The sequence below is a fragment of the Gallinula chloropus genome (genome assembly GCF_964237585.1).
Source record: "Gallinula chloropus genome assembly, chromosome: 3".
Classification (NCBI taxonomy): domain Eukaryota; kingdom Metazoa; phylum Chordata; class Aves; order Gruiformes; family Rallidae; genus Gallinula; species Gallinula chloropus.
The window spans coordinates 73162209-73176033 of record NC_140087.1 but is presented as its reverse complement, the minus strand read 5'-3'; the positions used below and the strand labels follow the sequence as shown (position 1 = coordinate 73176033).

Genomic DNA, 13825 nt, shown 5'->3' with positions numbered 1-13825 from the left:
AGCCACTTCAATTTACTCTGTGTGCTCAGCAGAGTCCTCTGTGGGCTCAACTTGCCTAGGCCAGGGGAGGGGGTACCCAGCAGGAATGTGTGGAATTGGAGACTGGAAAAAATATGCTCGTCAAGCAGCATATTCTCCTGTTCTGAGCAGTTATCTAAATGAAAGTGACTTCCCAGGGCGTCTGGCTCTGCACATGATCTAGAACAAATAGCAGAGGATTAATTTTTGTTTCAGAAGTGAAGGATTTAGTGATGTCTAGCGGAGATGCTGTGCAGGGGGGCTGCCAGGGGGTAGCATTCCACTCTGCAAAGCACTTTCTGCTCAGAATTAGCATTCAGGCAATTACATAGCTTAGCTGGCTGGGCAGGCTCAGCTCTCTGAGCACTCAGTAAAGGCATTGGGGAAGAAAACAAGTTAGAAACTTTCTCACTTATCTCTCTTAATATTTATGAATATGTATTTGTGTCTTTGCAAGGTTCAGGGTGTGTAATGCAAGCCTTACAATTCGGACTTGGAATGTTGATTAAATTCAGTATTAAAAAGGTAATGGTGACTTAGCCAAAGCAGTTGTGATTTGCTTAAAAACCAGAATCAGTTAGTGTCGATTTATTCTTCTAAATTGTGCATAGTTAGTGTTCTTTCTTCCTCTTTCTTCATTCTCCCTTCCATGTAACTTGGGAAGCAAATTCTTACCTGTGATGTTTGAGCTTTCCTGTTACTTATCAAAATTATAATTCCCAGCTTATTTTAAATTCTTCTTAAATAACACAATTCTAGTTAGCACTAGCATAATGGATTTCTCAGCTGTCTCTGGAATACATGTCACTTGGAAGTATGAGCATCTCAACCAGCAGTAATTGAATCTTGGGATTATTTGGTGTAAGCTTGGGAAAAACATGGTTGTGTTCTCTCGTTAGTATTTGTAACAGTTCATTTTGAGCTTCTGAAGACCTAGTCTATTGTGCAGAAATTTTGACAGGTGTCTGCTACTGTGACTTAATTTATTTAAATAGGGCATTTTAAAATAATTTATTTAAAAATATACAAATATGTCTCATTTTCAATAGAAATCGGGATAGAAAAGGAAGCTACCAAAACCAGCATGTTAATTATTATTAAACAATCTCTACTGTGTGGTCCTGTCTCCTGCTGGCTTTCAAAGTACACAGGCAAACTGCAGCATGCAAGGTGTGGATAGTTTCATAGTTTAGCCCAAAATCTGTTTTCACAGTCGTGTGCAAAATGATCTTATTCCCGTGCATCTCAGCCGTTGCTCGTTAGCTGTGACCTAGTGACTGTCAAACGTCTGTTTATTTTGGTTTGATCATTGAGCGTTTATGTAACTTCACCCAACTTTTTGTTCAGCACCTGAAAGTCCTTCAAAACATTCCTGGCAGCGTGTGCACAATTCCTTTCTATTTCCCTGCGTTGTGAAAGATGAAGATGAGAGAGGAGCTTTGCTGGTTGTAAGCTAAAGTTCTTTCTGAGCGTCTGCAAACACCACAGCTCTGTAAACCTGGCTTTATTTGTTTCTTCAGGAACATCCCGTGTCCACTGAGAACTTGGAGCATGGCTATGAGCAGCGTCAGTGACTCGGTGGTTCTGAGCAATGGCAGCATCTTGTCAAACGCTCCTGGCCCAGGTATCGTTGCGGCTAATGATGGAGACGTTGCGGCCCAGCAGCTCCCGCCCAAGGAAACACCAAGAACAAAAGCAAGTCCCAATGGCTGCCTGCAACTTAATGGTACAATCAAACCATCCTTGCTGCCTTTAGACAACCAAAGAACTCGGCAGATGTTGTCGCAGTGCTGCCACCCTTGTCCATACCATCATTCTTTAAGTAGCCACAATGGCAAGCAAGAATGTCATTCAGTGGTTGGCAGCTCAGCACCATCTCCTGTGACTTCATGCTGCATTCAGCCACATACTGAATATTCAGCATCTATTTGCCAAAAACACACCCCCATTTATCAGCCTGCCTGCTGTCTTCAGCCCTCCCCATCCTTCTGCCTTCACCATCAGTGGCCTGACCATTTTCAGCATCAGCCTGTGCAGCAGCATATAGCCAGGATAAGGTAAGCAGATTGCATTTTTACTTTGTTCTCAGTGTAGGTAACCTTTTATACACCTCCTTCATTTTCTTACAAAAGCAGAAAATAAAAAGAAGAAAAATGAAGCTAATTTCTTCCCTGGTGTTTTTACAAGTTCATCTTTGCATTACCAACTTAATTGTTTTTCTGAAGAAACCACGTTAGCGATGCGCTAAAGGAATATTCCTGAAGTGAATTAGTTCTTGCTGGGGGTGGGGGGAACTGGTTGGTTGTTTGGTTTGCTTGTTGTGGTGGACTTTTTTTTTTTCTCTTGGGGATTGTTTGGAAGCTCATTAACAGTTTTACAGGACAAGATGGACACCTACTTTCTGTGAAGCAGGAGATAGCTAAGGCAGCCCTGATTTCCTCAAAAGTATACACTGAAAAAATACTTTCAGTTCTGTTCATAAATCTGCTGGCTGGTTTTTCTTTGTCAGACCAGCTGGTTTGGTGAGTTGCACCCATAGTGCTTGCATCTGGTAAACTTTAAAGTTGTGCTCAGATTGAGAAATTTTGTTTTAGGCTTTAGTCCTTTCTATCTTTAGACTTACCATTTTATATCTCTTAGATTTGGAGTTGCAGTGAAGCATTTATGCAAGGTTGATTTTTTTTCCCGAGTTGCAGTTGGATGGGATTTCACTGGGGTAATAAAGGCGACCCTTCTCCCTGTCATCCAACATCTGTGTCCTTGCTCCAGAACTTGAGCTGCAAGTATTTCTTGGTCAGTTACAATGAGTTTGTCTTGATGAAATATATGACAAACTAATTTTAAACTTCTGAGAATATCAGACTGGGGCAAATACGTAATGTGGAAAAAGTCAAAGTGAATAAAGCTTTTTTCCTTAAGGTGAAAGCAGATGAAAATAAGGATAATACAGAGTGCAAATCAGCTTTCCCCTGCCAGTTATTCCTCTGATGAATGGAAAAAACTTAGTTATTGGAACTGCTTACAATCAGACATGTTTTTTCCACGCCATACTTGTTTAAACCTTAAATAAAGATGAAAATTTCTATGTAATTTTGAATGCAAAGATATGCAGGAGGTCGAGCAATTACAAAATCAGTAATACATGTCACTTTGTCAAAATGGGTGCACTAATTTCACTGGTTTTCTCCCCCTGCAGCAGGACTGTTAAACTTGATGTGTATTCCATAGTCTTGAGGAAGGGAACAAATGTGGTCCATAATCTGAATTTCTGTTCCTACTCCAGAAAAAAGTTAAAAATTCTTCCAGATATAATAAAATAATGTTTTCCATAAGACTTTATGAATACAAAGACTTGGAGCAGTTTGAACTGCTGTGAGCTAAGATGCTTTTTTATCTTGCATTTCCTCCCCATTATGTACATTTATGTATGTTTTTACATAAGCGTACATAAACTATAAGTAATGATTTATGGTAAAAGTTCATCTTACTGTTAGCAGTTGAAATAAGGACACAAGATGACCTTTAAAGTATCTGTACTTCTTAACTATCTGCATTAGCACACTCTACATACCCCATCAAACAGCGACTGTTTCATTTCTGGACTTCCTTCTAGCTAAGGTAACTGACTTTTCTCAAACACAAGATACTCGCAATATGCCTCACAGGTCAGCAAATAAAAGTTAGTCCGTCCTCTAGAAGCCAGACAGCTTGTGGTTGCTGTTACCTGTTCTAAAGGTAGCTCTAAACTTGTGGCAAGTAGGACTTGGGTCCCATGCCATACTGGGGAAGCTGGGCCTTTTGTATACATCTTAAGTCTGTAAACTGGCCGTGGCTAACAGACAAGGCCTACATTTAACCATTATCACTTGTGTTACTGGTGTGGAACCAAAGGCTGCTTTTCTCTCTGAATAGTCTGCAAGGTGTGTCTAATATTACGGCCTCCTGTTGCATTGTGGATCTAGTTTATCATACTGTGAGGCCATTGCCAATGAGGATATGCTGGTTGATGGTAAAAACAGGGAGTAACTGGACGTAGCCTTGCAGGTAGATGGTTGCCATTGAATCACAGAATGGTTTCGTTTGGAAGGGACCTTAAAGATTACATAAAGTTCCAACCCCCCCTACCATGGGGCACCTCTCACATTATGTGCTCAGGAAGAAGCAATCTGGCTTGTTAGTGCTAAAGAGAAATAGCACTAACAAGCCAGATTATTAAATGTGTTCATTTGCATTCGAAAATGAACACACAGTTACCCTCTCCCACAGCTCAGGTAAACTTTGTACACAGACAGATAATGCTTCTACATGGTGATATTTTTGTGATCTTTGTTCCACACTCTAATTTCATTATATTCTGAGCCTGTAATCTGCACAGCAGCTTCTTCTCCAGATAATTTTCTTACAAAGCTAATTGGGAATCATCAAGTTTAATCATATATACATGTTTTAACAGGGTTATATTATAATGCAAGTTACAAAAACTAAATTCAGTGTGTAGTCCAGCTAACTTTCATTTTGGTCCTTTGTATTTTTAAAAAATAGCATTTAAATATTGTTACAATTTTAAGGGCAAGTGGAGGAACGTGATGAGATAGAGTTGGGTGAACACTCTTTGCAAACGATATTGCTAATGCTTACAGCTCTGGGCAGGTAACCAATTGTTTCAGCATGACAAGTTTTGTCAGGTTTTGAAGCCCAGGGCTTAACATTTGTCAGTGACCTAATATTGAAGGAATGTGGCTCTGGTATATCACTGTGGATTGGAGTGTATAAAGAAGACAGATTGAAATAATGCCATACTTGTCCCATCCTCTTAAAGCTGTCTGGATCTGGAATTTTGTAGTGTATTCAGCTTTGAAGTTTAAACTAAATTACATAGTAATGTCATCTATATACCATAACTTGAATGGCTGGGCAACTGGTAATTTTTTTGATTGGTGAAAAAGGCTTGTTGCATAAAAGAAAATTATTTGTGGTGGTTGGTGGTTTGCAACTTGATTCTGGCAAAAGATTCTTTTGTAAAAGTAGATAAAATAGGTCAGCTGTTGATTGTAACAATTCTGAGGGTTTTCAGATACTTTTCTGAGGCTGGAAGATTTTGAGCAAAGTTTGTGTTATTTTTTGTACATATTTAAGATGTAATTCACATGTTCAAGTCTCATTTTTCAGTGGGCATAATATCACAACTGCAAAAACGCTCCCTGGGAAATTCTAGGCATCTCTCTGTATCAGAATCCAATTGTCCAGGGACATGATTTGCTTTGACAAACAGTTTCCCAACTTACCTGTTTGCAGCATGGAATGATTAGTTCTTGTTTTTGGGTACTGTTGAAAGAATTTTTTTTCTACCCTGGCCCTTCAGAAGGCTGATGTTGAAGTAACACTTTTAGGCTGAATGCACTTAAGTATCTCAAGAAACCTGTGGGTACTGTCCCTACTTTGCTACCATCTGCTTCTGTAATCATCAGTAACCTTCAGTGAGTAGACAGTAGAATAGAGGAAGAGGAACCAAGCAAGGCTGGTAATCTGAAGAAGTAGAAGCAGCGTGAAGACTGATGCTTTACAGCTGGAAGCGCTGAGTTAGGAGTCACTAGGGAGGAGTAAAACTATGCAGCCCAGCAGCATGTTTAGTGGGATGAAAGGAGAATAAAATAAATAATGAAGGGTTGCATATTCCAGCACAGCTAAGCACTGCAGTAAAGAAATGGGAAACCAGAAAAACCTTTAAATTGTTTCTGGTATTTTTCAAAAGCTATTATTTATACAGGAATGTGTGTCTGTAAAATAAGAGCAGAAGAGGAAGAATATGGGGAGATCATTCAGTAATGTCATTTCAGGGTTGAGGAAAGCATGGGGTAGCACTGCTGTGCATGGCTGTTGTCTCTGGTACCAAATTGAATTGCTCCTCTCAGACTTCATGGGAGAACACCAGTTAAAAACTGCCAACTCTCTTGGAATATCTTTTTTTTGTGATACAATTTAGAAAACTTTGGGATTCAGAGACAAAAGGTAAGGGAGAAGAGGTTAAGGAGCTGTGAAAGAACCTATGGTAATGCTGATAAGAAAACTACTCCATGCTGCCAGTGCACCTAGTGTTTGCAGTGCTGCACTGATAAATTCATACAAGTACTCTCTGCTTGGAGGACACCTGCTCTGCGTCACTGCTGTGGTTTCACTCCAGCCAGCAGCTCAGCACCACATGGCCGCTTGCTCACTTCTCCGCTCCCTGGTGGGATGGGGAGGGGAATTGGAAGAAAAAAGGTAAAACTTATGGCTTGGGGTAAGGCCAGTTTACTAGGGCATCAAGAGAGTGGGAAAATAACAATAACAATACTAATAAAAGAATATATACAGAGCAAGTGGTACACGAAACAACTTGCTTATCGCCCAGAACCTGATGCCCATCCCATCCCTGAGCAGTGATCTGTCCTTCCTGGCCAGTTCCCCCTGTTATATACTGACCATGATACTGAATATCCCTTTGGCTAGGTTAGGTCAGTTGTATTGGCTGTGTCTCCTTCCAGCTTCTTGTGGAAATTATGCCAGCCGAAAACCGTGACAGTCCCCTGCCATGAGTCACCTTTCAAGACTACAGTATTAATGCTTTTGGCTAAAGCAGGTAAGAGAACTGTTCTGAAAAGCATCTGAATTATTCCTGGTAAAAAAGCAGCTTAAAAGGAGACATGGGATGATTTCTCCTTGGTCATGCAGTCATCTCAAGCTTGAACACACAAAATCAGTTTACAGCCTTATAGAACCATCAATTTGGCTACGGTTTAAATTTGTGGGATAGACATAAATTGCTCTTCATCCTCCACCAGGCTGGAGGTTCTAGCTCCCAAAGCTTAGTTTGAATTGCTAGATTCAAAGTTTTCACTCGCTACAACAATTTATATTCCAAGCAAGGCAAAACCCATATTATTTTGGAGTCGGGACACTGTAGAGCATTAATATCTCCAGACTTACTGTGTGTCTTCCTTTCGGTTAGATTTAAGCTGCCTTTTGAACTGTTTTGGCACTGCAGATTTATGTGACAATGCTGGGATACTGAGTTCTGCTATATCTCAGATAGTTCTGTGCCACACAGTTAAACCGTGTTGCAAACATACTTGAATACTTGCACTGTTAATTAATACTTTAAAAAGGAGACGTATACAAATGATGAAGCTGTGAAGTCAGGATAGAACATTATAGCTGCCTTTTACCCATTTTATATTTTCCTTCTAGTTACTTATCATAAGGAATGGAATGAAGAAGAAATTTAAAAATTCCTATTTTTTTCAAAAAGCAAGGGAATGTTTGCCAAATACCAATCTTAATAACAAGACTTTGTTATGAAACAGCTCCCTGCTTGATTCCAGGAAAAGGATAACTTATCTAGTACATTCTGCATGGCTTGCAGAGCTGATTATATGTACACATGTGTATACAATATTTTGAAATAGTCGCATTTCAGCAACATTAACTGTTCACATGAGCCCCTATGTGGAGTTCTTTAAGCAAACTATTTTGCACCTATCTAAATATTTTCCACTTTGAAAATTGTTAGCTTCTGCTGCATTTGCATTGAGATACTTCTGTCTTCACTCTGTATTTGAAATGTGTACTGATGTCTTTTGTGCAAAATACATGTGTACGTACTGTGGTTTAGATTAATAAAAGACACTCCCTTTCCCTAGGAAGACCAAAAATAGCTTTTTATAAAACATCCTTTAGGTCAGATTTTTGAAGGTTGTTTCTGAGACTTTTTATCAACCTTTAGTGACAAAGGCAAAAGCTGTTACCATCACTTCATTCAATGTTCAGGATGTTGCAGAATATTCATGCTGTAGATCAGGAGATAAATCGAGCATGTGGGTAATTTTGATGGAAGCAATACAAAATCTGGCTTTATTACATTTGAGCCATTTTATTCCATTCTAAAATAGGAATTCTTCATCCAGTGGTTTCCCAGAATGAAGAGGTTGAAAATACATGGGAATCACAAGCTGCCATTCATGCTTGCAGCATTAAGAGCCTGGTGGCATACTTGGGGATTTCAATGCAGTTGAGGAAAGGAAAGAAGAGAATGTGGCAGTCTCGTGCATCCTTCTGTTGTGCACGTGGAGGTAGAGGTCTCCTTGTGAACAAACAAAATTGGCTCTTTTTCTTTCTCTGAAATCACTTTTCGTGGCAGTCAGTAATTTGAGCTGTACCTTCTCGGGGTTTTTTTATTAATTTTACTCGTTTTTACTTTTAGTCTTACCTTATCCCAGAGTGTGATGCCTTAAGAGGTTTTAAGTAACTTCTGGTTCCATTAACACTTTTACTCTTCCCATGACAATTATTGTGCAGGCAACATGCTGCACTTTCTATTAGTCTTGCAATGGGCTGACGCACAGAGGCTGGATTACACATAAAAAAAATGCAATTTATAATCCATCATCTGACCAACGTAAAAAGAATATGCCTGGAAAAATATTATACATGCTTAAATCTTATTCGTTACGTAATCCAAGGGATTTTTGTGGGCTTTTAATTGTACTGATTAAGCGTTAGCGTTTGTCTAGACTTTAGATGGCTTTGAAGCAAGCATTTTTGTGATGGGAAAAGGACTTGGAAGGTTCCTGCTCTGGTCTGACCGCAGCTGAGTACCAGCCTGGCCCTGTTTTGACCTTTAGTCTCTGCTACTTACAAACTTCAGTTTCTGTGTGTGGTTGAAGATGAATTTCCTGTGCCCTGTATCCCTCACCTTTCCTCCAACAACAGAAGAGCAAGTACTTAACCAGCAATCTGCTGGACCTTTGAACTGCAGTCTTCAGAAGACATAAAGCTAATAACGCCAGGGAAACCGTAAAAAACATGGGTCCTTTCTTTTGTGCTAAATTGACTGGAAAACTAGCATCAGCTGCGTTCATTCTTGAAAAGAACTAATTGGTGTGGTTCTTGAGATAGCTTTTAAAACTGAGCATCTACATACATACATTTAGGGGAAAAAAGTGGTGGAAGAGCCAGAAGGATGACGGCTTATTTGAGTGCTTTCACTGTGTATAGTTGTTATCATGCACTTTTAATTTGATAGTAGGTTGTAGTAATGTTTAAATACAAAACTAGAAAACAGAGAGCAAAAGTCTAAACTAACCATGGCCAGTGACCTGATTCTCACTGTTCTTAAAATGGGATTTCAAAGATTTCGGTATTCCCGCTACCTAAAGGTTTTCAGTCATCTGATGGGTGGGAAAGTGCAGAATGAGGAACATTGCCCTTGGAAAGCTCTTTTTAAGTTGCCATAATTGTCTCTAGCTCCTTTCAAAATCATTTGTCCTTCCTCTCTGATGGTATTTCTGTGTTGTCTTTATCTCCTAGCAAGTAATAATTGATGTGCATGCTTTTAAGTAACCCCAAACACAATGCAAGAGGGAAATACACAGGGTGCCTGAGTAATTTTGGCATTAATTTTGCTACACTAAGACTGCTATGAGACATCTGCCCAGGATATCTGTTAAATAAAGAAATCTCTTAAAGCCTTGACTATTAATGCAAAATAGAAATGAGTTGGTACCACTAACACATCAGTAGATGTAAGGGAACTTAGAGGTAGTAATCCTGATTGTGTTTCAGAAAGCTGGGCTCCACTATTCAGAAATTAGAGTTGTTTTTTTAAATAAAATCGTAGATGTACTGGACTAGAAAAGCTTACATGTGTCATTTCTCTCAATTTTCTGGTATTTTGGGATGTTAATGGAATACCTTTCTGCAAAATTCCTGTGCTACGTTTCCAGCTTGCAAGATGTCTAGTTCATTCAGTCAAGTAGATGAACTGCTTTTTGCTGTGAACAATTTTGATTATACTAAATCTAGTTTATAGTCTGTTTAATCTTGCAATGCTGTTTTGGTGTCTTGGCTACAATACTGAAAACATTTAAAAGTTCAGTAAATACTCCTTTTTTTTGCTTGTTATACAGAGCAAACAAAACAAATATAATCTCAGGAGGTACAGAAGGTGATGTTGCATTATATATGTACAGTTTAATGTTTTATGTCAGTATAAGCCTTCTTTCTGGATTCACTCACTAAATCCTTTTAAATATTTTTTGTGTTGAATATACACTTGTTTTATATCACTTAGAACATCATAATTTTTAAGTGACAAAATTCACAAAGATTGGAACAGCAGCTCAACACTGAAATGTTTCTTTGAAGTTAAATACTTAGCTAAATTTAGAAGAAAATTGTTTCAGTAACAGTATTTTTATTTGCTGCAAGAGATTAAATATGTAGAAAGATAAAACCTAGCATTTTATATAAAACTAGAGTCCCCATAGTCAGTCTAATAACTTGGAGAAACTTGAAAGGCTTGTATTCTACCTCAAAAAAGCTCTCTGGTCAAAGGAGATTTTCTGAACCCCCCTTTGACTTCCATTCCCAAATCCTTACATCTCCGTAGGAGGGAAGACTGAATCACGCACTGGTTGAAGCGAGATACATGACAGTCTGAAGCCTCCTTACTTCAGAGTCAAACATAAATGTGTTTAATGTCAAGCATTAATGCCTGTAAGAACATGCATTTTGTGGAGAAATACCTTGATAAAAATAGTTACTCTGCTATATCTGTTTCATTCTCTTTGGTATCATGGGATGGAGGTTTTCTTGTGTGTATGTTGTGATTTCTTGGGTCACATTAATTTCCTGTCTGTTGGAGAAATGCAAGATGTGACCATGACCTTGAGTTGCTCCATTCAACTGGGAAGTGTAATAAAACTGGCTTTGAAATAAAATATTTCTAAGGAAGGAACTTTTTGCCAGTAAAAATGCTGAAGCCACTCTAGTCATCATTTAAATCCCAGAACATATCTATTAATTTCACTGTAATTACAAAAAAAAAAAAAAGAGAAAAAAGACTAATGGTTTAAGACTTGTGAAGGATCTTGAAATAATATTAGTCTGCTCCAAATTAGCTGTTGGCTTGTTTTCAAATAATGATTCATGGTGGTATTTTATGAAGCCGTTTTTATTGTCTTGAAATGTTCAGAACTTTTGTTTAACTTGCTGAGCAGTACTATATGTGGTCCTGCCCTTAGTGCTTCACAAGTTAAAGGAGAATATATATAGTTTCAATTAAACCTTTTGAAGAAGAATATACTTTAAATTATGTATAGGCTATTTAAAGCTAGGACAATCCAGTTAAAGTATATTTGGCAGTTTTTGTATTGAAAGTTTGAGAACTGTTTAAAAGTTGCTATGCCAATTGGAGAATAGTGTAGGGAAAGAAGATTGCAAGAAAAATATTTGTAGTGTGTATAATACTTGGTTTCTTCATACACTGTCACATTTTCCAACAGAGATGATGATTTAATTCCTGGTCAAGAGAAGTGAACTAGGTAGGCACTGTTAAGGAGGATGGAATGTGTTGGAAGTCAGTATTGCAAAAATGAAGTTCTAAAGAACCTTCAACTGAAAACTTTGTGTAAATCCTGGGCTTCTGCATGTATGCATCCATACAGAGCAGTGAGGAAAAGGGAGGGATGGGGGAACCAATCCCCAAACCTTGGATGTGTTTATAGGAGCATTTCAATTTCAAGTCGTTCATATGCTATAAATTTATAGACTTTTAATTTTAGCATAGGATTAATAATATTGGGAGTCTAAACTCATCAAAATAACTTCTAAATGAACATACAAATGTCTCTGATGCCATTATGATCGCACTGACCATTTCATATCTCCGTTGACTTCATGGGACTGTATTTTCCTGTTGCATGTTGGCACAAACCAAAATTTTGTGACTAGGAGATGTGACAAACTACCTGGCACTTTTTCAAAGCAGGTTTTTGAAATTCAGTATTGATGTCATAGCAGAAAGCAAGCGAGCAAAAACAAACTTAATTTGATAGAGCAAGAATCACTTGGACGATTATTACTCTTAATGCCTTTGTTACAGTTGCTTTCCTTGCAGAAAGGCAATGTTATTTGCTCCTACTTGCTGTGAATGTAGGGCAGATCCTCAGCTGGAACCAGAGAGGTAAAGAGTACAAGAAGAGCAGAGAGCCCCCCTTATAAAGCTTGGTATCTCAACTATAAAAAGGTGAATTGACACCTGTAATAGAGTTGCCAAGCAGCATATTGATTTTGGTGCCTCTGCTGCAAAAACTTTCATTTTGCTTGATTTTGTCTGTAATAATAGTCTTAGCAGAAATAATTCAGAAATATAACCTTAAGTAGAGCTGCAACATTGCTATTTCACACTTTTAATGGGATGAAATATCAGTTAGTTTCAGTTCATCTCATTCTGATAATCTAGATATTTAAAAAAAAATCCTTTTTGATTTTTATGTGGGAGAGAACAAGAAAATTCCATGTTTTTCTTTCAGTAAAACCTTTTTTAAAAAAAAGCAAGTTACCAGAAAAACGAGTTCTGTAATCTTTAGAACATCATTCTGCTGTGTGTTATCCCGCTCCTCCTTTATAGATGTAAATAAATAAAGTGCAGATTAATACAACATCTAGAGAGAGATCATGATTATAATCAAGGAAAACTCTATACATCATTGAAAAAAATAATTCATGAGGCTTGTCAAAGTTTTTTGGCAACTTAATCAGCTGGATTTATTGTCTGAGTGATTGTAGTGATTGTTAAGGTGATAAAGAACATAGGTATGATACCTGATAGAGCAGCAAAAGTTAGCTTGGTATTTAAGAACAATTCAGGTTGTTCGCATAACTCAGTGACGTTCTGAAAACACAAGGATTTTCTTCCTCTGCCAGGATACAGTTTTGTATCGTATGTTCTAATGGATCTTGTACAATATGATGCATAGCTTATTCTATCCTGCAAGGATTTAGCTTATCCTTGAGTGTAATAATGACAAAAAGCTATGTTTTATCGCTTCTTGTAACCAGATCTACCAACAAAGGGAATAGCTTCCCTCTGGCAAAGTAAAGCATAAGGTTAAACACCTCATAATCCTTGGACAGGAGAGTCTTTATATTGATTTTTTTCTTTTTTTCTTTTTCCCAGTAAGTACAGCTATTTATTGTAACTTAACATTTTTAACTCAAGCAAAAGGCAAGAGTGGAAAATTAGTTTTTCTGTTGTTTGTTTTTTAATGATTTTTTTTTTGGCTATTGCTATGTTTAGGTACCTGTGGTATATAAATTGCTTCAGAAAGACGGTATCAGTTTGTGTCCTGAAGAGTACACTCTATCACAAATACACAGAGTGTTTTTATGGTTGTGATGTTATTTGTAGCAAGAAGAAATAATACACCCCTTCTATGAATACCTGCACAAGAAAGGTAGAATTAAGATTATACAAAACACCCATTGTTTGTCTGTTCTGTCAGAAGCTGAAGGTGTTACAAATCTACTGCAGTAGCTACAACTTTCATTTATTCTGGATCCCATTCTGCTTGGGCAGTTGTCATGATTGCTGCTGTTGGTGTGTTACCTTCAGTGCTATCAATGAACATTTACAGCCCTGTAACAACTACTTTATGACAAATAGCTGTAAACTATACATTTCTTTTCAAACCTTTTTTCAGCTCAGTGCCAAAATGGAGCCCAGGCACCCAACCTGTTGGTTTCTCTGAATGACTGGAAAAACAGAGATTTTCCTACTCTGTCAAGTTTCTGTCAGTGACCATTTTCATGCTACACTTGCACCTGCTTTTGAGCCCTGAAACAATGGCTGGCTGTCACTGTGAATTCATATGTGGATGTCACAGAGCATGGATCTCAACTGGGTTTGCTAAAGGATGGCATTTAGCAGCAGTCAAAACATTTTCATCTGAGGCCAACTTCTGGTGCGAGGCAAAGGTGGTAACTTAAA

At 38.0% G+C, this 13825-nt stretch overlaps 1 protein-coding gene across 1 annotated transcript in view; it reads left to right on the top strand.

Moving 5' to 3' along the window:
* Positions 1–1545: 1545 nt before the first annotated feature.
* Positions 1546–13825, top strand: part of DISP1 (dispatched RND transporter family member 1) — a gene marked incomplete at its 3' end in the record, with an annotated part of 34696 nt that continues 22416 nt past the window's right edge. Inside the window, exon 1 of the mRNA XM_084261265.1 lies at positions 1546–2075. Within this exon, the coding sequence (XP_084117391.1) occupies positions 1570–2075 (506 nt within the window). The 5' untranslated portion in view covers positions 1546–1569. The remainder of the gene's footprint in view (positions 2076–13825) is intronic.